This window comes from Miniopterus natalensis, chromosome 9 (assembly GCF_054644295.1).
Source record: "Miniopterus natalensis isolate mMinNat1 chromosome 9, mMinNat1.hap1, whole genome shotgun sequence".
NCBI lineage: Eukaryota > Metazoa > Chordata > Mammalia > Chiroptera > Miniopteridae > Miniopterus > Miniopterus natalensis.
The window spans coordinates 29284566-29308821 of record NC_142089.1 but is presented as its reverse complement, the minus strand read 5'-3'; the positions used below and the strand labels follow the sequence as shown (position 1 = coordinate 29308821).

The window sequence follows — 24256 nt, the reverse complement described above, 5'->3', positions numbered from 1 at the left end:
TTTGCAATTTTTATTATTCCTCTTTAATTTTTGTGGGTATTTTTTTTTTTTTACCAATCTGATTGGATCAACATTTTGACAAAAAAGAAAAATCTTTTTTTCTTTCTTTGAATCCCATTACTTTGTAAAAATTGTTTTATTTTTATTATTTTTTTTTGTTTTTTATTTTTCTTCTTCAAATGAGCGAATGGTCATCTTAAAAAGACCCACCTTCAAGGAAGGTAGTAAAGTTAGCTGGCTGGGTAAAAATCCCTGCACATCGCTATCTATGTATATTATATTCAACAACGACAGCTATGAAAGAACATTCAATGCATCAAAGGTATTTTTTTGTATTTTTTTGTGTTTTTTTTTCTAAGCGTTATAAAATCCTTTCCTGGTACACCTCAGGATAATCCAATGTTTTAATACTTAGGCAACACTGGCTTATAAAGTCCATGGTTGAATATAAGCCTTGAAAGGTTTGTTTCTCTCTCTTGTGTGTGTGTGTGTGTGTGTATGTGTGTGCGCGCACGTGTGTTTTGTTCGTATATATTTATATATATATTTTAATAATTAAGGATGGGAAATTCAGGACTTGTGGGCTTTGTTGGTTTTAAAGGAAACTTGCAACACTCGGTCTCCCAGGCGGTACCCGTTGAGGCTGGCGATGGCCATGGCGGCCTCGTCATAGTTGGTCATGGTGACAAAGCCGAATCCCTTGCACTTGTTGGTGTTGAAGTCGCGGATGACCTTGACGTTGTTCACTGCGCCAAAGGGGCCGAAGAGCTGCCAGAGGACACTCTCGTCGGAATCGGGGGATAGGTTGTAGACAAAGATGCACCAGCCCGTTCCTGTGTGACCAGGGATGTTCATTCCCACAAGGCTTGTCATCCCATCAATGGTGATTGGGGAGAACCTGGGGGGACAAGCAGAAGGGGGGACTGGTCCAGACATCAGTCTGACCGAGGATAACACAGAGATGCACAGACACAGACACGGGGCAGAGGGCTGAGTGAGTGTTTGCAGGAGAGTCTTCAGGGTTTAAAATCCAAAATGCCAAAACTAATGTCTGTAGCATTTGCTCTGATGGGAACGGCTAGGTTGGCGGAGGCGCGTATATGCCGAGAGAGGCCTGGGGCAATTGCTAAAAACCACAAGGAACTCCCAGAACAAGGCCCTATCATAGTTCTGTGACAGAACCTGCCCATAGGGTATCCCATCCTGACCCTTCTCCTCTCCCCCCACGACAGTCGTGAGCTCCTGGGGAAGGGGCTTGATTCCATTCATTCTGTCGCTCTACTTGTTTATTCAGTGGAGCACTATGTGAATCTCACAGACACAGTGACAGGTAGAAACTCAAGGAATGTTTAGTAACTGAAGAAGTGAGTAACACTGGTGGATGTCAATGCTTGGGAAACTTTATTTTTTAAGGTATTTTTTAGGGGATGACTCTGGAAGTGCTCAAGTCTACCGTCTTTGCAGTCCCTTGACTTACGGTTGTCGAAGGGCTCTTGATGTTATTGAGGACGGAGATACGGGGAATGAGCAGACACGTATTGTTACTAATCAGATGGGTGGCTCATGTTTCATTTGGCACTTATTCAAAAGAGCCTCCCCCACCTCACCCCCCCCCCCCCCCCCCCCCCCCCGCCAAATGAGCTATAATAATAAAGATGTATCACTCCTTGATGCTATATTATCTGGAATTCATTTCTAAGCATCACAGGAGTGAGATTTCAAGTGGTTTGTGCATTTGTACATCTTGAATCACTGTACATTTTAAAAAAGCAGAAAACTGTTATCTGCCCTATTACAACTACTTTTGTGTTTGGCTTCGAAATCTTGGTTTTCACTTGATCTTGAAAAGAAAAAACAACCCTTCATATCCTATTCACTGTCTGATTTAATGTATCCATGCGTGATTCATGATGGATGCATCAGATGAAACAATTAGGTTGCCAGTGCCTACAGCAGGAAGACATTTGTTAACATTTTGTTTCATACCAAACTTATACAGGGCTTTTGACCCTATACACTGGCTAGTATCTTGCTTTTCATTTGGTTGTGCTGTGTGTTGTGTGTTTTTGGTTTTTTTTTTAAAGGTGGGGGGTAGGAGAAGCAGAGAACTATTTGAAACATAAGCAAGTATTCTTGGTGATTTGAAAGTCCTATGGAAGGAAGGTTCTGTATTTAGAATTTAGACCATCAAATGGTGGCTGGAGATATTCTAAACACAGCAACTCAACGGACACCATTTTTAGTATTATTCCTAAGTGAATCTCCCCTCTCACTTAAAAACAAACAAACAGTTGAAACCAAAAACATCATCGTACAGATTCTCAGAAGGGCAAGGCCATGCCTAATCACTGTTTGCATCACTTCCGAAGACTGTCTCCGTCTTTTCCCTGCAACTGAATGGATTGCCCTCATTCAAGTGTGTAAGCAGAGGACAGCTCAGGGTGCGTAAGGCCGGTCAGGGTCAGCAAAGAGGTTTCTACTCTAGTTGCTTACGGCTCCCTGGAGCACTTTGGTGGGAAGGGTTCTAGATCCAAACCTGGTTTAACAGGACAAGAGAGTGACTGCTCTTATCAACTAGTGATGTTTACTGTGGGTGGGGAGCTGGTGGAGGCGGCAGCCACGCATGCTGCTGCTGTGTCTCTCCTGGCCTCATCTATGTGTAGGCTTCTCTCTCCCTCTCCCTCCCCCCCCTCCCTCCCCCCCTCCCTCCCTCCCCCCCCCCTCTTTCTCTCTCTCTCTCTCTCTCTCTCTCTCTCTCTCTCTCTCTCTCTCTCTCTCTCTCTCTCTCTCTCTCTCTCTCTCTCTCGTTGTAGGACTTGCTAGAGAGGAGCAGAGGTAGGGGGTGGAGCTGGGAAAGGTGTAAAGTGTGTGGGAACAGGCAAGCAGTGTGTTAGACACCTGGAGATCAGTCACTCCCTGGTACTGGGACTGAGACTGGAGACACTGGCACTCTGATAGCGGGGTCTGCTGTCAGGTGATGTCCTCCACTGTGTGCCTGTTTCCATGGTCGGCGTACTTACCATGAGTGGCCAAGTGGTGAAAGAACTGCCTGGTACAGGGGTGTGATGCGGGCTATTAAAGGCCACATCTCCTTCCCTTGACTGCAGGGAGGGGAACTGCACTGTGCAGCTCTACCGAGCAGGCTGATGAAGCTGCTGGGTCCCTAGCAGCTCAGTGGAGCTTATCAAGAGCACATTTGGGAATCTCATGGACACGGTGACCTAACGCACTCCGCTCCCCGAGATTCTGCCTTCAGGCTAGATCTGGAGCACCCGTGTGACTGCATTCAGAGAGCCCCGAAGCTCTGACTCTATTTCAGCCCCTGCCTGACCTTACAAACAAGCTTTCAGTGAAAACAGCAAATTTAAAACACACACACACACATATAATCATGGGAGGATTTACAACTGTTAAAACCTGTAACAAAAAAACACACAAAACCCTGGCTGAGGTGCGCACAGATACACTTCATTCTCAGGCTGTGCCCTGAAACGCACAGTGAGGGCGGGGGCGGGGGCAGGAGGCAGAAGGTCATCCACGCATTTATTCATGCTTTGGCCAGGGGCTGGTAGGCCAAAATCTAATTTTTCCACTGACAATCATAAGATTGTCAACCATGATTAGCAAAATGTTCTAATTTTGATTTGCTGGAATTTGCCCTCTTAACTGAATCTTGGCATTGCTAATGCAAAACAGTTGCTCTGCAAGTTTGCAAAATCAGCTGGCAGACTTGGAGCCTTTCCCCTTAGGGAAGGCGCTCAGAGGACCAGACTATCGAGGGCTTGGTAGCTGTGGCACCTGAACCAGAGGAGAAGCCCACCTGCAAATAAAAGAAAACGTGAAACACACAAACACAATTTGTGTGCCCTAAAAGAAACAAAACCAACTGAAGTCTGAAATTAAAATTAAGAATTTGACATGCTGGTGGAAGAAAAAGGAAGAATTAAAAAAAAAAAAAAAGTAAAGTTAGTGAATTAAAAAAAAATTCTAGCCCCGGTCTGTGCCAACACGGACATCTGGCAATCTGTGGAGTTTTAATTACCTCTTTACGCCATAGGCCATATTAAGCAAATTGTCCAGCCTGCAAAGAGAAGGAGGGTCTCTGGGTTAATGCCTCACAGATGGCAAGATCGCTCAATGGAACTATTAATAAGAATGCTCCATTTTCAAAGAAGAAAAGCTCAGCAACTTGCCCCAGTGCTGAGGAGTCTGTCCACCAGTAGCTCCCCACTTTCCTGCCTCCTATTACAAGTAATTCATGTTCAGGTCAATGCTAGAGTTTAAAGCAAGTGTCTAATGAATCTCCCTTTCTTTCAAGGTCTGAATTAATCCCACTCCCCCCACCTCTCAGAACATTTGTGTGTATTTTATTTTATATTGTGTGTGAAATTGTTAAAAAGAGGCGGCTTCTTAAGTTGTTCACATTTTATTATAATTAGACTTGTGAATGAAGTTCTGTTTCATATGAACAATACATGCACACGCACAATGCATATCAGGACGGATCTTTTCTCTTAGTCTAGCTACATTAACTAAATCTTCTCATTACACGCATTTTGGGGGGGGCAGGGGTAGTTTGGGGGGTTAAGATCTTTAAAAATTAGCTTACTATTTACAACCTGAAAGCATCCCCCAGTAAACTGCTATTATGTTATAATCTCCTTCGAGCTCAGTACCTTTTGGGGACAAGCTATTCACACCATGGGGCAGTAGTAACCATAGTTTCCACCATCAGAAGCCTGCTGGAAAGCGTTTTACATAAATACTGCATGCCCTCTTGCACAAAATAAAAATTAGATGACTTGGACTCTTCATGAAATCATTAACCATTTCAAACTCAAGGACATGGGAGGATACCACGGAGGCTGGTTTTTCTTCTCATTGTGGCCAGATGGAAGGGCTGACTCTCTTCCCATGTGACGTTTGAAAAGGAGAAGGACCGTTTCATTAAAGGGAAGTTGGGACATGGGTGGGTACCTGAAGGAAACACTAATGAGGTTTGGACAAAACCTCCCTCCGTGTTTTCCCAGAGACTGCTGACTTAACAGTCAGAGCAAAATTAATACAAAAGAGAGCACCCCTGCGCACCTAACCCATCAGTTACCTGCAGGAGGGCAGGCCACCCACTCTCTCTGGCAAGGATCTGCCTCCAGACCTACTCTTTTCTTTGACTGTATTAAGGCCACTGCCTTAGCCTTAAGTCTAAGCTGCTGACTCTGGTCACACCTGTGATTAACTCTTGTCGAAATGGAACCTTCTTATTTGGTTAAATGCAGAAATTTTTTTTCCAACCAAGGAATCTGAGGTTTAACCACAGTCATGGTGGTAAGTCGAAAAGGGGCTTGGAAGATCCTCTGCTCCAATTGTCTCATTTCATGGGAGTGAAAACCAAGGCTGGGGGGAGGGGAGTTTTGCACAGTGATTCCAGGGGGCGGAGGTTCTTACCCTTGCCCCATCCTTCAGGTCCATGGGCTTCCCAGGCCCTCACCCGGCCCTGTACCCAGGTGGCAAGGCGAGTGGGCAGGCGGGCATGCCTACCTGAACCTCTGGGCCTGGTGGTGAAGTGGGCCGGGGTAGCGCCGGTTGGGGGACTGGTAGAGCTGGGAGAGCAGGGCCTGGCTGGACTTCTGGCTGGGGTTGTTGGCAAACTTCACAGTAATCGGTTCTGTAGCACCGCTGGGCTTCTGGCCATTCAGCCCTTTGATGGCTTCCTCTGCCTCGATCCTTTTATCGAAGCGGATGAATCCCACCCCTCTGGACACTCCTGGGGAAAGAGAAAGAACCTTCATGAAGAGTGAGCGAGCCAAACTGGTAAACATCTCCGGGAAGAGATGGGCTGGGCCCCAGGGGCGTTCTGTGGGGAGTCAGCCCACTGGCGGGGCCAGGCCTGAGCCTGGCTCCCTGAATATCCCTCACCCATCAAAATGCACCTGCCTGCACTTCTGCCTTCACGGCTCTGGGCAGGTGACTTCCACCTGCAGAACACAGGCCTTTCTCACATTTGTCACTTCCACCCTCCACCACCGCCCTGCCCGGTCCTCATCTCCCTTGAGTTGCTGTAACGGATCGTCCACTGTCCGGGTGCCCACCCCCCACACCGAACCACTACATAACCTGTTAGAAGAGAGCAAACCCTGACCACATCGCACCCTTCAAAATTGTCTTCTGTACCCTTTTTGTACCTTTTCAATTTTTTACCTTGTGCATGGTACCTGTTTCTCACGGCCTCCCACGCCAAACATAAAATAACAAACAAATACGCCCCCGCAAACCCCTCCATGGCTCCATGTTGCAAACAGATGAAGTTCAGACTTCTTGGAGTGGCATTTATAGCCCTGATGATCTTGCCCCAAATCCCCTGTTGAGCCTCATGCCAGTGGTGCTGAGCTGCCAGATGTTCCTAGGACAGGCTGGGTTCTTCCTTGACTCTTGCCTTGAACTGTGCCCTACTCGCCTACACTACTGGATGCATCCTATCTGCCTCCCAGATAACTACAAGTCATCCTCTAAATCCCTGCTCAAACTTCATATCCTCAGTGGAGCCTTCCCAACAACTTCCACGGGGCATAGCGCGCCTTCTCCTGCGCTCCCACCGCGTATGGGGCAGTCTCTCGCAGGCATTCATCACGCGGGAGTCCTGCAAGAACTGCACCTCCTCCATCCCTGGACCCCAGTGTCTCCTTCACCCCCGGACCCCGTGGCCCTCTGCACAGTGTCTGTGGCACAGCAGCTTCAGTGAGGGTTGGGTGCATGAATTAAATAAGCATGTGCTGAACTGTTCCCAGGGGGTGCTTTAAACTGGGATCAAGCTGGGAGTAGGTAAAAACATTTTGTCATTAAAAATGCAACCTGGGGCTCCTTGAGAGGTGGTGGTTGCCTTTCTTTAGTGTGGACGAAGATACCTCAGTACTGGATCCTGGGTTCATATCTCTACTCTGCTGCTAACTGGCTGGACTGAAGTAAGATCCCCCACTTTGGGCCTCCATTTCCTCACGTGTAAAATGGGGCGTGTGAAGTTCCCTCTAGCTCTATAACACTACCACTGGGGCTAGAGCTATACATACAGGCTCTTTTCACACACAAATGTGATGGAAGCTGGCTGAGGGTTGGAGAGACATTGAGGGTCATATAGTCCCACTCTCAACCTGATGCCTGTGTCATTGTCACAGCCCTGCCAAGGGGATCAGCTGCTGCTGGAGCAGTTCCCATGGTGGGGGTCCCCTGCCTCCCGAGATGGCCCACTTTAAAGGCGGGCAGTTGACTGAGAAGAAGCCTTTCTCCTACGTCAAAGCTCTGTCTGCTCATGACCCATATCCTCTACCCTCAGTTACCATTACCCCTCTGCTCCCATGGGTCACAGGGCACTGGCCGGTGACACCGAGACACGAGGAAAGAAAGGACAAAGAAACACTTAACCTGTGACTTGATCAACCAGGATTCGTGAGGTGATGATGCGGCCGTATTGCGAGAAAAGCTGCTCCAGTTCCTTCTGGGTCATGGTTTTGGGGAGGCCGCTAACGTAGAGATTAGCATCCCTGATTGAGGCAGAGCTCGGGCGGGCATAGGAGACCTAGGAAAAGGCAAGAGGAGCTAAATCCATTATAGGCAACACCCTCAGAGGGGAGACTGAGTCAACAACCAAGACGAGTGCCCCATCTATCAGCCTAACTCACCGCGTCAGTTTAAACAACTCAGGAGCTCGGAGTTTCAGCTCCTCTTGTAATAGTGACGGGAACCAGGAGAACAGCCATAGAGGGGCAAAGGGAGGGTCGACGATAACTTAAAACAAATGCACAGATAAGGGTCCCTAAGTGCAGAACAAAATAGCTACTGTATGGCAGCTGTTAAATTCAGAACTGCCCACGCTTGGAGTTCTGAAGATTTACCTCCTGGGTGTGGGTGTACAGATGATTTACTGTATCCAACACATAATCATCTTTGAATAAACCAAAAAAAACCCCAAAACCATAAAATTCTGCTCTGCGGATTTCTCTCCTTTCACCCTCCCCACCCCCAGCCCCTTCTTCTGGAGCACATAAAAGCGATCAGGTTCTTGGCGAGACTTTTTATGTTCCATCCTTTGTGTTGCTCCGATCTGCTCCCACAAGGTCTGCTCTCGCTGAATGACAAAGCGCTGGTGAAATGGGGCTGAATGAACATCTGCTTGTGAAACTGGATATGTGACCTCCTCGGAACATCTGCAAGAACCAGTTGCCTTCGAACTTGGAGGCGGAGCAGATAAAACCACAATAAACAAAGTGAGGGCATGGTGGTGAGGGGGGAGGAGAGGGCAGCGGGAGGGGGCGGGAGCCTCACCCATGCTTATAAGTTTGGCTTTGGAAATTTGCCCTCCCAGATCTCCGCTGCTTTCCCCACCCCCCAAAAGCTAACACAGAAGTGTAAACAGATCTGAAATTCCATCTGCAAGAAGCCAAGTCTGTAGCAGCACACACGAGCAAAGCAAACCCCAGCAGTCATTAATTTTAGACTTTCATTTACTTATTTATTTATTTCTTAAGAAAACAACATCAGACGTTTGAAATATAATTTACAGCTAGTCTAACAAAAGCACTTTCCTGCTAAAGCTATTTCTGGGGCGGTTATGGCTCAGAATAGGCGATGAAAACAGTCATTTGAGAGCACATCTGACAGTGTCGGGCAGGAAGAGACCTATTTGCCTTAGCAGTTTTCGGTTGGGAGTTTTATTTCACCTGTAACCTGCTAAGACTATAGGGGTGAGTGTGTGTGCATGTGTGTGCACACTGTGCACACACAAAAGCTTGTATGCAAAAGGAATGGTACATGTTAAACTGGACCTCTGGCACTAAATCTCCAGCAGGGGAGCAGACCTTGTATCTGAGATGGGGTCTAGCAAGGAGGAATGAGGGGTGAGCAGACCCCTCACCGTGGTACTCTTTCCATGACAGAGATGCCAGGTTCTCTATGGGTTCCACACCTACAAATAGATGTTGACTCAACAGACACATGACGTGAGTGACAATTTGTCTCGCTGGCCTCCCCAGGCTGATGGAGCAAGGCAGCTTGCCGCAATGTCTACATCTTCTGGAAGCTCATGGCGGCCTCTCCAGGCTCCTTCCTGGGCCATGGGTGCGAGGCAGAGGGCCTTTACATGGAGGGGCCCTGTGTGTGCATTTCTGGGGGTAGGGGGTGAAGAACCAAGAACCCATGAGACTGCCTGGACAGGGTGCCCCTCCACACAAGGCTCTCCCACCCTGTCCGTTAAGGGACAAAGTCTTTCTGGTTATAACCTTCCAAAACTATTTTTTAGGCATGAGGAGGGAGCAGTAGGGAGAAAGAAAGAAAAACATAGTGATACATCCATGGTAATGAGGGTCACTCTTGTCTTACCCCTGCCAATTACTGACACATTAATTATCTGAATGACCTTTGTGTTCCCCTAAAACATACCTTCCCACCTCTTTGTGTTTGCTCATGGGAGAAAATTTACCACCTGCTTCCTCAGGTCCAAATCTTCCTCTTCTTTCAGGCTCAGCTCAAATGCCACCTTCTCTAAATAGCTTCCCCTGATGTCACCTCCTCCTAAGAGGCCCTCACCCAGCAGGGCTCTCAAGGAGCTGCACCCACGGTATATAACCTGCTCTGACGCTGGTTCGCCGTCTGTCCACCTAGTCTGCAGATCTTCAGGTCATGCGTGTCTTACTCATCTCTGTGGCTCTCGCTCCCAGCACAGAGACTGGTACCCACAGGCCACTCAACACCCACTGAAAGAGTGAATGAACACCCACAGCTCATAATGAATGATGCCGGCATGAATGGCTCTTTGGGGTTAATTGCAGCTTGGATTCCTGAGAATTAAGGGGAAACCACTGAGAGTTAAGCATCCAGAATCACAGCTATGTTTCCCCATTAAGCTAAGAGCTAAGGGATAGATTTCCCATTCTCCAGTGTCTGGCGTTGGAATGACTGAAAGAGTACTGTAGGGCTAGGCATCATTTAGAGGCCGCCCCAGCACACATTTCCTGAGGGTCAGCTATGAGCCAGGCACAGTGCTGCCTGCTAAGGATATATAACACGCAAGAGCAAGGCACGGTCTCTCCCCCTAAAGGGCCTCCAAGTGCGATGCGTGCAACAGGCAACACTCAGAAGGTACTCAATAAAGGAGTTAAATGGAAGAATGGGATAGTACACATATGGACCAATTACCACAGTGCCACAGATGTGTGCTATTCCAGGGCTATGTATAGGTGCAACTGGAACACAGAGAAGGGAGAGACTAAATTCCCTCTAATTAAGGGTTGAAAGGGCCAGGAAGGAGACAGAGCTGAGGAGAGACTGAAGGAGAGCCAGGTGATGTGACAGTGTGGTGGGGTCAGAGAACGGTGGCCTGCTGATGTCTCTCCTTTATTGTGAGGACCAACAAGAAGATGAAGGTCAAGGGCTTGATGTAGTGAGTGCCTGGCACCCAGTAAATGCTCAATGGAGAGTAATGACCTTGATTCCCATTAGTTCTGGGAGCCAGAACCGGAGTATAGAGGGGAGCGGGCTAGGATGGACCTGCTGGGAAAAGGAGCTGGCACTGGGAAGCCAATGACACAACCAGAACCATTTCCTCAAAAGATGATTCTGACAGAGGGAGATCCTCAGCCAGGGAGAATTACTGCTACCGATCCCCAGAGACAAGCCCCAGCCACGGAGCAGCGACACGTCCCGAAGGTGAGCAGCACCCTGGCTATTCTCTGCCAAGCCAATTCCCGCTGCTTAGCTTTTCTCCTCTATTTGGAACCTGAAGTCTACTGTTCTCTTAGTCGCCTGTCCAGGAAACACGTTGAAGTGGGAGTGGGCAGAAATGACAGAAAAAAAAAAAAAAAAAAAAAAAAGGATCTTCCCACATTCAATATCCAAAACACTCCTTCCAGTATCTAAACTTTGCAAGTCTCCTCATACATTCATTAGGTCCTCACTGAGTGACTACAAGTGCAGGCCCTTTGTTAGGGTGAAACATTTCTAAAAATCTCAGTTTTCAGCTCCTGCAGAGTCAGGCATTGTTGACCTAGAGCCTGGGGCTTCCAATGCTGGAGGCAGCGTCCTGGAGAACCCTGTGCCTAGACCAGGGTGGGTCCAGCTTGCTTCATTCATCCAGAATCTCTGAAGACAGGACTGGCATTTCTAGGCCAGCTCTGATCTTGCTCTGCAGCTCAGAAAAAGCAGGAAGGAGGGAGGCTACTCTTCTCTCTGGGGAAGGGTGGCCCAAAGGGAGGTGACGGTGAATGGCTAACTTTACAAATGATCCTGAGGGAAGATCTGCAGTCCTTCCAAATTTCCCTTCTCTCTCCATCCCTGCAGGCTCTCAGCAACACTACCCCTCTAAGAGTGACAGTATAGCATGAAGCTATGTGCCCTTACTGTGGGCAGGTAATTGACCTTGGGCAAGTAATTACATGTCGATTAGTCTTCGTTTCTTTATTGGTAGAAGGGAAGACAATTCTTTGATGGGTTATTGTAAAGCGCTGAGATAATCGGTTGAATGTGTCTAGCACATACCTAGGAGTTAGTAGGTACTTAGTAAATATGATTACTAATGAGTCATAAGGGCTTTTGTGGGCCAGCATTGGACTCTAGCCCTCACAGGACATACTTTTCAATTTTGCCACACAAGCAAAACATTTGGAACACTGCCAGTGAGTTCCTATAGAAGCACTGTCCTCGGTCATCCTGGTGGGTCTGGATTGTCTTTTACCACATGACTGCCATGAATCAGCTCGAGCACATTCCTACAGATTCCACTGTTTCCCATCCACAAAGTACTTTCCATTTTCCAAAATGACCTCGCAAGGCTGCTCTCAGCGATTCTCACGAAGGTGGTAAGGCAGGCACTGTCACTCCTCACAGGCAGGGCAGCCGGACCAGGGCCGGGGGCTGCCCCCACACAGCGCTCCCAGGTGCCTTCACCTGCACAGCCAGGGCTTGGCCTGGGGAAAGCATTTCCCGAGTCACCTGGCAACGCCTGCCCCTTGTCTGACCCGTCACGGTACAGAAGAGGGAGAGGAGTTAGAAGACATGATAAAGGCATGATCTTGGGTGTTATGAGAAAGATGAGATGAGAGGAAAAGGCATCCTTCTCCGCCCTGGAAAACGCTGGCACTGGAAGGTGAAAGCTCATTCGTTCCACCCCTCCCTCGACACCCCCTGAGCGTCGGGCCCTGTGCTGGGGCCTGGGAGGGCTCTGCTTCAAGGAGCCCATAGTTTGGCGAGGGAAGTAAGCAAAGAGATGAGGAGTGTGAACAGAGGGCTGCTCCTGTTGGGGGACACTGGTGGGAGACACACATTTTACACGCCCCGTGTTCCCGTCACCGTGGAGGGAGCCCCTGGGAGAAACAGTCTAGGCCGGGGCAGCGGAGCGCCTGCTCCACCGAGGCTTCGGTGAAGGCAACGGGCACGGGCACTGCAGAAGCTGCCTGCTTCCTCCCTCCGGGAGTCAGATGCCAGCTGGAAGCACTTTCTGTTCCAGGGTCTCAAGTTCTAATGGGAGCAGGCTCTGCTTTCTTATGGGGAGGCCTGTGGGGGCCAGAGCGCCCATGACAGGGTATGTCAATCTGTCCAAGTGTGGGGTCCTGTGTTAGGAAGCCCATTGTATACATGGAACGCATCTGGGCATTAATCAGTAATAAAATGACCTCGGGATTCCACATGCTTTATTCTTTTGTTTCATCTCTCAATGGGTTTAGAACTTGGAGGCAGCATTTGTTGGGCCCTTCAAATTACAAAAAGGACTTCTCTCACTAACTGGGTGTTTTCATGAGCTTAGCATTCTACACCCGTGGTTCATGGTCAGTGGGAAAAAAGGTTACAGGTGACATTGGTGAGCCCAACAGAAAGCACCATCCTTGAAACCTGCTTCACAGAAACTTGATGCTAAAAGTAGGCAGGGTCCAAACAGCTGGCCACTCACCTTACACATTTCCAGGGACAGGAAGCTCACTACCTCATAAGGCATCCTACACCATCACTGGTTATTGGAAAATTCTTTCTTCTACTGAGTTCTAAACTGTCTCCTCCATAGCTTCTACCCCTTTCCTATTTCTATTCTAGCTCCACACACTAGGAGCATCCTTCTGGTCTTTATCACCCATTTTCTTGTGGGTCTCACAGATAGGTACTGGTTAGAGTATCAGGCAACTATATTTTGAGACAGGTCACTTCAAGGAAGTTCTCATTTATCTTACCTTAACTGAAATTGACCATCTATTCTGGAATGGAAGGGAGACAGAGCAACCTTGTTAAGAGAAAGGACTTTAGGGTTGAAGAGATGTGGGTTTAAACCCTGACCACTTACTGGCTGTGAGACCTTGGGGTAAGTAACTTAACCTTTCTGAGCAGCATTACTTGAATAACATAGTTTAGAAGCTTTCTAACAGAGATGTCTGAGGGTTAAACAAACTAATGCACATAAGATTCCTGGGCACAATGCCTGGCACACAGTAAATGCTCAATAAATAGTGGCTTTGGTACGACTGCTATGTAATCAGGCCTTATGCTAGACACTGGGGGTGTAGAGATGAATTCAATAGTTCCTGACACATAGGACTATTATTAGTCTAGCAGAGGAGACACACACAAAGACCGATCATTCCAGAATATCAGGCTGCAGATTTCCCCCAATCTGTTGTAACACCCTACTCTCTGAGCGAGCACAAACTCCCCATGGCATACAGATTCCCTGGGGGACAGTCACTTCAAAGAGACGGGAGAACAGCAGCAGAGAACAGACTCTGGTACTACCAGGCCTTCTAGGAGCAACTCCCAAGGACCTCCAACCCTACCTCCAAGAGCTGGGAGAGAAGAAAGAAGCCAGCTGGCTCCTGGAAACCACAGCCTTGACTGTGGGGATCGGCTTATCCCTGCCCATAGGAAGGACAGGTGTCAGCTCGTGTGGCCCCAGTCCTCATACTTCCCCGCTCACCACCTGACACATGATATTCTGTTATCAGGGGCAAAGCCTGATGCTAACATTTCTGAGGGAGTTCTGAATGCGCCACTTCTCCCTGCTCAAACACTCTGAATGGTTCTCCATCACCTTGTGAAGCAAGTTCAAATCCTTTACCTGAGCATTCAAGGCCCTCCAGGATCCAGCCCGACCTCTCCACTCCTGCTAATCTCTCCGCCTCAATTCAAACAAAAGAAGTGAATGTGCACTAAAATTTCTACTTCCATGCTTTGTTCTTGCTGTTTGTTCATCATATCATGACAAAAGGGACTCCTGTCCATCCTCCCAGGCCTGGCCTGAATGCTGCCTCCTCCGTGAGGCCCAGGCACAAATGACTGCTCTCTCCTTGGACTCCACAGATGGTACACGTTTCAATGGCAGCAGCTATCACCCCCTGCCTCTCATCACAGCCATCTGTGCCAATACTGTATCTGTGCTAATAGTCTGAGCATTCTGGTGGTTTGTGCAGACCTCCTGTGGCATCTAGCTGCAAAACCTTACATGGGGCAGGAGTGGAATAAATGCTCTCGGAATTGAAATGGAAATGTGTAATATACTGTATGCAATGAATTTTAGCTCCCGGGAGCTGCTGACTCTGTTGTGGAGAAGAAGCTAGAGGGAATCATGGAGTTGAAGAGTATCCAAGGATATCATGAGGGTTTCTGGCACACAGTAGGCCAGATAAATGTCTTTTAAAAATAATGGTGTGGTGGTAGATTCGTGTGCTTTACAACTTCTTTTTAGAAGTCCATCAAATTATCAAGGGGGCTAAGTACGAGAATCTCACTGTCTGGTGGCCCCTAGAGGGGAGAGATGTGCTGATGGTTTAATGGCCTGGTTAATGGATAAGCTGGTCTCAGACTCAGGGCTTCGGACACTCGGTCACTGTCCTCACTAAACTGCAAGCCCTGCCTCTTGCTTTCTGAAAGCCTGATAAGGCTGCTGTGGCCACCTGGAAGCTCCATAATACTTTCCACTACACAAAACCTTTTATAAATGTTGCCTGAGACTTAACAAGACTCGGACTCATTCTTTATGCACCTTTGCAACATGCAGATGGAAAAAAGTCTTCCCTTCTCCTCAGGTACTTTTCACCTTAGAACTCACCCTATTCCTCTTCATTCTGGGGAGCATTACTTGAGCACCCACTGTATGCTATGAATACCTACAAGTGAGATATTATTAGTACTGTTTTCCAGATAACAAACTCTGGCTCAGTGAGGTCAAGTACTTATCCAAGGTCACAAAGCCAAAGGAAGACAAAGCTGGATATGACTCCAGTTTGGGGATCTTTCTGCTATGGCGGGTTAACACGGACAGAGAAATAAAAGCCGTGTACTTGGCACACACTGCTATTGCCCTGGAATTTTACCAAGCTGGAAAGATCACGCTATAATATTCGATTAGTTAGATTGTTTGAGCTGGAAGGAACCATTTTGCAGATGAGGAAGTCTGGAGAAGTAAGTTCCCAAGGTCATCCTAGTAGTTTTTGACAGAGCTGGGACTTGACTCTCCATCTCAACTCAGAGCTCTTTCTTTCGACTGAACAATAATGGGGGAAAAAAGAGGGGAAGGCTCTATGACCTTTGATAGGCCGGCAGATTTGCCCGGGGGATGCGTGATAACCATGGAGAAATGATTATTTCCCAGGGTCACTGAGGTTTTAGGTCAGCATTGCCCAATAGAACATTCTGGAATCATGAAAATGTTCTAGATCTATGCTGTTGAGTATGGTAGCCACTGGCTACCTGTAGCTACGGAGTAATTCAAGCGCACTTAATGTGACTGAGGAATTGAACTTTGCATTTTATTTAATCTTAATTAATTTAAATTCAAGTAATAGCCGTATGTGGCTAGTGGCTGGCTACTCTACTGGACAGAACAGTCGAGGCCCAGAAACAACATAAAGTTATAGCATCTCAGACCTGGAAGGGACCTTTAGGGTCATTTAGTTGGACTCCAGTCTGGTATGGGATCCTTTCTACACTGTCCCCAATGACTCCATTTGAATGACATCTGGGCACTCACGAGCACTCGAAGTGAATGTTCTACCATTGTAGCTCATCCATTTTCCTCACAGATTCTTGAAATACAGGATTGAGCTTTAGAGTCACTCAGACTGTTTCCCCCCAGCGAATGGAAAAGCAACCATTGCAGGGTGAATACGTGAGTGGAGCACCCTCTTTGCTATCTTTGTCATTTGCCTCTGGACAACCCTTAGGGTGTCAGGTCTTTTAAAACCATGAAGCCTGGCCAGGCGTGGCTCAGCGGTTGAGCATCGACCTAGGATCCAGGAGATCGCGGTTCGATTCCCGGTCAGGGCACATGCCCGGGTTGTGGGCTCAATCCCCAGGCGGGGGCGTGCAGGAGGCAGCTGATCAATGACTCTCTCATCATTGATGTTTGTATCTCTCCCTCTCCCTTCCTTTCTCTGAAATCAATAAAATATATTTAAAAAATAAATAATACAACCGTGAAGCTGAGAATGGGACACAAGGCAGCAGGGATGCACTGGCCAAGTGGCTGAGAAAGGCCCGCTGTTTCCTGTGATCTGGAGTCCGCGGTTCTCATAACAGAGCCGGGTGTGCTGAGTTTCTTTTCTAAGCAGTTCCCATCACACCGTTGACTGCTTTTACGCTTGTAGGCTGACAAAGCCCCAAGCCCCATTCCACTTACTTCTGAAAACCTGCATGTCCTCCCAACCTGGACCTGCCCAATTTTCTTCTGTTATCCAGACACAGGACACTGTGGGTGAACTCTAAGATACTGGATCACATCAACCTCACTGGGCAGAGATAGCAGGGAAACTATCTCCCAAGCTCCTCTCCTTGAAATTATTCACTAAAAGGAAGTTAACAGGGCACCTGGAAGCACAGCAGCCAAACAGAATCTCTCACGGGAGAGAGCAGCCTGGTACAACTGGCTAAACGGGCTCTAGTTTCCATTGGCATTGCCACGTGCCCTCCTTGGCTCCTTGGGGATTCAGTGATCCAGCCGCCCTCGCTGACCTTGGCGGGGAAGCGCTCCTGCACTGGCTCTGACTTTAACTGTGATGGGGGAGGAGGGGGAGAAAAAGCCTTTTTATTATTAACAGGACTGAAGGAGGCAGTCTATTATTCCTGGGTGGGGTGATATCCGTCAGCAAAAAATGATCTGCTAACTCCCCGGAAGCATTAAGAGTAGTGATAGGAGAAATAATTGCTTATGCCAAGTGCAAAGAAGAGATGCCTCAGCGGAATGGAGGCCTTTAGCAAGGCAGGTGGATGCTGGGGAAGGGAGGGAGGCACGGATCCCTGATGACCCCTGGCGAGAGAAAGAGGCAGGAGGGGCAAACTGGAACCTGCAAAACTCCAGTGTGCATAGATTCCCCTGGAGGCACCGTTAGTGCTGTTAGAAGAATAAAGTGAAAATGGAGAAATGGCCAAGCAGCAAGCATCACAGCCCAGAGAGGCTGCATGAAAAGCTCTCTCTCCCTCTCCTTCCCAGAGAAGGGAGATTTTTCCTTCTGAAAAGCCTTCACTCACACTCCTTCCCCTTCTAGTCCTGCTCCCTCTGGAACTGGGCCTCACAATAAAGCTTCTTCTCACTCTCGCACCGCTTCCTGCCTGAGTGCCAACCTGGGTTCACCGAGTGGCAGACAGCCCTTTTGTCCCCTCCTCCCTAACCTGGTCCTGAAATCACTCACACCTCCAGTTTGCACAAGAGCTGTGCTCTGGGAATGTTTTATTTAAAGTCATAATTTTATAATTTGAGTAAGAGCTTAATGTAGTTATTAGAAAAAGATAAGACACAAAACCATTTGCAAACACGTAACTCAATGAAAAGAGGAAGGAGATATGTAAAGACGGTAACAGCACTGAGTTGGGAATGGCTGATACTGCCTTTATTATATGATAATTCATTTTCCAAATAATTCATCAACAAGCATTTCTTACTTTTAAAAATGAATTAAAAAGCTCCCAACAGAGCTGATGAAAACCAATGTCTAATGCTGACAAGAACCTATCACAGCAGCCTGCAAGTTGCTGGCTTCATTCATCAAACCACCCAAGCAAACCTTCTTCGAACTTTACTTTCACCAGCTCCCTCTCTTGTTCAAACCTTGTACAGCTCCCTAGTTCCCCGCACCCCCTCAAATCAAATGGGAACCCCTGTAGCCACATGACTGCCCATCTCATTGCATTAGAGTTGGTCCTTTCATGTCTGTGTCCCGTATGAGACAGAGCTTCCAGAGGCAGAGCAGCAAATACTTCTCTAATCCTGCTCCTCAAACTTAGGTTAAAATCCAAGCAGGGGTCCTATTGCTGTGAACGTTTTAGTGGGAGCAATTCCAAACCCTCGAATCCCATTTTGAATCACTTTTTACTGAAGGGTCTCAGTGTCATTTGAACATGTATCCACACTTTGGATAAACATATCCCATTTTCGAAGTACTACAGAATCATCTGATTTTCTTTGTTCCTAATTAATGTGAGACCTGGACCACTGCAACTGGATTCAATGGTGTGCTTTTTATTAAGAGGCTGGATTTACAGTGCAAATCCAGAAGCTGCTCTTTTGGAGCCCATGGAGAGGGTCGGGACTGAGACAGCACAGGTGTGGGGTTGAGGAGTACTGGAAATAATTTTCTAGACTCCACCGCCATTTTACCCATTGCTTTCCAGAGTCTAAAGGGATCTATGTTGGAGCCAAGTGGGAAAAAACCTAAACAAACAGCATCCCCAAAGCCCTAAGTGGGGCAAATCATCTCCACTGGGCTGAGGGTTGAAATGTTCAGAAAAGACTCAGATTCTCCAATGAGGAGCCAGGCTGCTCTGGTGGGTCAGGCATGCCTGCCTGATACAGTGATGGGAGGATCGCTGGAGCACTGCCTGGAAATGAGCTGAAGGCAGGTCAGGGCTCAGGCTGATGGCAGAAGCCCCGAACCACAAGTCTGTTTACTGAAGAACCAGGAGGAGACATGCAATCCATTTGTTTGCTTTTTATATCTCCTTCCCATGCCAGGGAGTATAACCCACATATGTGCAGAGCCAAATACACAGCCACACACCCACAGAACACATGTGACTCTGAACACACAGGCAATGTAACATCCCAACACATACGATCTACTGCCAAAGCTCCTTTGAAAATATTTTTGTTGTTACCCCAAATCTCACTACCAACTGTGTGAACCTGAGTAAGTCTCTTAACCTTTTTGGGCCTCAGTTTTCTCATTTGTATAGATAGCACCTCCTTACAGGGCTATTTTAAGAGAGCTGGTCTGTATAAAGCACCTAGTCCTAGGGATGTTTCAAGGATTAAATGCCATCGAGCGTGTGAAGGTGTTAGAACAGTGTTAGACACAGAGTAATACTCAACATAATATAGCATTACTATTACTATTATTTCCTTTCAAGCTCATAGTCACACACTAAGCAGCTCCTCTTCTGACAGAAGTCTTTACAGAACCTTTGGATGCTAACTCAGCTTGACAGCTGGCCATTTACGTGGCTTTGGACAAGTCACTCCATCTCTCTGAGCCTGATCTCCAAGGTGATGGGTGGGAACCTAGCCACTGTCTTCCACTAAAGAGGTTATAATCCAGAGAACAATTCCCCTGCAGTCCCATGTATGCAAACGTGTACTAGACAGTTCTGAGGAGATCTCTGTAACCCATACTTCCAAAGAAGGTACTTGTTTTTTCCATATAGGCAAGTTACCTGCAGTCACCCACCCTAGTCACTGCGGCTGATTAGGAATCACACTCTTTCTCTGCTTTAATGCTGTGTCTACGTCTACACTGCATTCTCTTTGAGGACAGTGGCCTGACCTTGCCCTCCACACGCCCTCAGTATTCACATGGTCACAATACATACCCCTTAACAAAGAGGAAGTGAATATTTGTTAACAGGGAACCATCCTTCATGGGGACCTTCTACTAGCAGCCTAGTAATGAGTCTTTCACTTCCAATCAGCAAAACAGTGTGTTTTTAAATTTGAGTTCAGAGGCTGCCAACTGCTTGTCCACAGGTCAACTATTAAGTTATGTTTGGCCCACCTACAGAATGCTTTAAACTGTTTTGATTTGGTATCCAACCTTTAGAAATTGGAGGCTTGGCATTAAAAAAAATCTAGATTTCGGTTTCTATTGAACAATTGGAAGATCTGGCAACAATCGCGGCTTAAGTAATCAGCAATAGCTGAAGAAAAGCTGCCCTTTTTACTGCTCTACAGCTTACTTCAGCCTCCACTACCCACTCACTGCTTTCCAGAAGTATCTCTGACTCTAGCTGCTATTCATTAACCTTCAAAGCTTAAGAACCAATTCTTGGTTTGCCTGCACCTATGTTGTGCGTTACATTTAAAGTAGTGTGTTTTGCATGAAACACTCCAAAAATGCTCCATAAATGTGAGAAGGAGGGACAAACTTGACTAAAATTTGCAAACATGTACTAGATGGTTCCAAGAAGATCTTTGTAATGCATGTTTCAAAAAAAAAAAAAAAGTCCCCCAAAACCAACTTTCCCTCCACCAAGATAGATAAGTTATCTATTCCTTCCTGGAGTCAGAGTAGGAGATAAATCTCAGGTCACGTATCCAAGCAAACTGAAGCAGAAGTAGTAAACAGAGGCCCGAAAGGCAGAAAAGCAATTTTTAAAAATTAATAAATGATGAGACTATTAACAGCACATGAAAAAGGTTTGCTTTTTTTCCTCCCCTTTAATATGATTTTTACCTTAAACACTGTGTCCCTTTAGGAAAGGGAAGAAAAGTTAATAAAGGAACCTATCACTCAAACTTAATTTTTAGTACAGCAAATAAACTGCTTTAATGAAAGGGCTGAAATCCCCAGGTTTGCACATTAAATTTTCATTCGTCGTAGAGAATGGAAATTATTGATTCAGCTATGGCATCGTGCACTTTGAATCCTACAGTGCCTTGGAAGCCCACGTTACCGCCGGGTGCAAATGCGTTGGCAGCGTTTTGATGCAGGGGGAGGCCAGGGTGGGTGAGGGGGTAGGGAAAGGAATACAGAGGAGGGAAGGAGGCAGACTGGCTCTTCACAGAACGGAAATAATCAATGTTCCTTGTCGCCAACATCCACTTAGACAAAGCACTATTCTGATGGCATGATGGGCCCGGGGTGCATTCTGAGATCAGAAAAGCTGGGTTCACTCAGTCTTTGGGGAAATGCCCACGGCTTCACGGAACACTTAACAAACAAACAAACAAACAAACAAACAAACAAACAAATCATGCAGAATGGGCAGCTGATGATTGGATCCTAAGCTCTTGGGGGAGTTTGGATTTCAAGAAAACCCACAGAGGAAAGAAAAGTATCTTTCTCACTTCAAGGTCAGGGTGTCCATCAGGGAAGAGTAAATGTCTGACATTCTAATTGGATACACAGAAAATCAATCACACCCACAAATACAGCTCTCAGCCTGGTGTGGCCTCATCCAAGAGTCAGGTGACGTGAGCAGCCCGTCTTTACTTAAAGCACAAAAATAGGTATGTTTTTCCTTTGAAAGAAATTAATTCTCCTACCTCTCAGAGGACTACCCCATAATTAAACAACTCTCAATTATTTCCCCCTTAGAGAACTCATGGGGATTGATTCTAAGCCGAGACTGAGGCAACCTGAATCAGGCCCATTTGGGGGTCTTTGTGTACCACAGAATGTATGAGACCAGGAAAGCAATCAACTTTACAAATAAGCTAAAGTCAATTGGAAAAGTAAAGCTGCTTAAGGAAGGACGAGAGGAAGGGAGGGAGGGAGGGAGGGAGGGAGGGAGGAAAAAAGAGAGAAAAAAAGTCACATAATATATTCCAAAAAGAGAAGGTTTTGTTTTGTTCTGGACATGTTTTTATTTTGATACCTCCCAGCTAAGATACTCTTACACCACTAGTCTCCTCGGTCAGTCTGGATGTTGGAAAAGTAGCTCTGTTGAACTAAAAAGTTCTGGTTTTATGTTTTCAGACCCTGAGAGTGGGTGCCATCTATAGATTTCCATTGTGGGAGAGGTTTCTCTTTTGTCCTACTCTGGTTCAGACTTGCTGTCGTGAGGATAAGAGTGCCCAGGAGACACCTCCCCATGGTTTAACAGGCTATGAAGAATGGGACTCATTAATTGGTCGGCAGCTGCCCCCAAACAGGATGCTGGGGGGGGGGAGGGGACAGAAAAGCGAAGCTGAGGAGGCAGGATCCATTCAGGAGCTCACCACTGGCTGTCAGAAGGGGGCCTCAATGCAAACAGCACCACCTCCTGAAGGATCCCCATCAGGTGAAGTCTGAACTGAGAGTGACAATCCAGCCCCAGAAACCTGGGTCTGGAGGAGCAGGCTCTGGGCACCCATCATTCTTTTTCACTTTAACTCTTCCTGAGATATGAGGTACTGGTCTTGATTGTTCTCAGACGCCTGGAATGTTCCTTTTCTGTTGTTCCTTTACTATGTTCCCATAGATTTTATATACTATTACACTAGTATGTTTATTTATAACTGTTTTTTCCTTTTCCAGTCTCAGGAGGGTTCTCTCTGCCTTGAGGTAAAGCCAAGCTGCTCAGACTGGCACATGAGGCCTCTGCCCCCCATTTTTTCATTACCTCCCCATCCAAACTTAGGCCACACTATTCTATATGCTGTTCTCCACTCACACTGTTTATGTACATTTTCACAGCTTTGCATGTGCTGTTCCCTCTGCCTGGAACAGCTTCCTGGTCTCAGCTTCTTCCTGTAGCTCAGTTCTGGCCATCTCTGCAGACTCAGGCTCACAGGCCTTCGAGGTGGGGTAGTCATTCCTGACACCCCATCTGCCCTCCAGACTGGAGGTCCCGCAGCTCGTGGTCCCTTCCCTGTACTCAGCCCTCACCCCACTCTTCTGTAACAATTTGCGTTCCTGGGAAATGCCCTTTGAGTAAATAAAGAACACCACTTCCAGCTCCCTCATAGCATTTATTTATTAGATCAAAGGGATGGAATTAACCAGCGCCTCCCCAGTCAAGAGCCAGCATATCACCTCTTACCTTTATGGTTTTGGTCTGGAGTCTGAGTCCATTTAAAGTGTTGATGGCTTTCTCTGCATCCTTTGGATCAATATAGTTAACGAATCCATACCCTAAACTCTGTCCTGTGGAAACATTTTTTAAAAAGGAGAGAAAGAGAAAGAGAGGAAGAGAGAGAGAGAGAGAGAGGAACTCAATATCTTTATAGAGATAACACTTCCCACTGCAGTGAATCCAAACCCTCCTCTAGTATATGGTTCCTTTTATACCAGGATTTACCCCCAGGTTGAGAAATTCCAAATTCTTTCATGTTTCATTCTGATCAGCTTTTAAGCTCATAGAAGCTGCCCAAATTAGGAAGGGGTAAGTGCCCCTGCACACCCACACCATATACACACAAATGTCCACTTAATGGGGAAGAGGCAGGACAGGGTAGTGGAAGGAAAACAAGCGTCATTTGATAGAAGAGAACTGAACTGTAGTCCCGGGGTTTCCCCTATCAGCTGTGTGACTTGGAGACAAGTCATTTCATCTCCTGTGTCCATCCATCTCCTCTCTGGAAATAACAGCACTTGCCACAAACAGGTTTGAGAGAGTTGATGAGATATTGTATTTAAAATGTCTACCAAGAATATTGCCTAGAACATAGTAGCTGCTCTACAAAGATAGCTGTGCTATGCTCAGTCCTGTAAAATTGGGGCAAGCGCTGGATGCAGGAGCTGCGTCTACTGCCTGGGTCACACCAGCCACACCCACACTCAGAGGAATGCAGCAGGATCTGAGCAGCCGAGACTGGAGACGTTATCGTGAAGGCATGGCCGGAATTTAAAGCAGTTGCTACAAATCATCATTGCCTCCTTCATCCCCCCAGCCCAACAACAAATAAAAAGGGGTGGGTTCTACTGGAAAGAGCTGGGGAGCTCCTAACTCAAAGGGGGTGTGTGCAGGAGCATTTTTTCAAAGAGGATTTAGCTTCTTTCCATGGAGATGGCATCAACTTGTCTGCAAAGAGAGGTGGCAAGTGACAGGGCTCCCCCTATGTGAAATAAAAATAATGTGCTTGCGATCGTGCCACTGATTATAAATAGTCCATCGGCTCTGCCATGTGTCATCAGCTAGAAATATCATTAGGAAACTTTACATTTTCTGACATACCCTTTAAGAAACACAGAGCTCAGGGTGGCTGCAAAACCAACTTAAACTTCCCAGGCAATGTTATTGATTTGTGGGCGGCAGCAGAGCCGAAGGGGAGGGAAATGACAGGACATCACATGTCAGGGAGGCCTGGTTACATAAAGCTCCC

General features: G+C 47.0%; 1 protein-coding gene across 3 annotated transcripts in view; it reads right to left on the bottom strand.

Annotated features, from left to right (window-relative positions):
- Nucleotides 1-106: 106 nt before the first annotated feature.
- Nucleotides 107-24256, bottom strand: part of ELAVL4 (ELAV like RNA binding protein 4) — an 85029-nt gene continuing 60879 nt past the window's right edge. Inside the window, exons 3-7 of one of the 3 annotated variants that reach the window (XM_087819996.1) lie at nt 22975-23078; nt 7417-7570; nt 5539-5764; nt 4043-4081; nt 107-940 (exon numbers count right to left, since the gene is read on the bottom strand). In XM_087819996.1, the coding sequence (XP_087676122.1) occupies nt 571-940; nt 4043-4081; nt 5539-5764; nt 7417-7570; nt 22975-23078 (893 nt within the window). In that variant the 3' untranslated portion in view covers nt 107-570. The remainder of the gene's footprint in view (nt 941-4042; nt 4082-5538; nt 5765-7416; nt 7571-22974; nt 23079-24256) is intronic. The other 2 variants (XM_016214175.2, XM_016214179.2) reach the window with 2 other exon arrangements.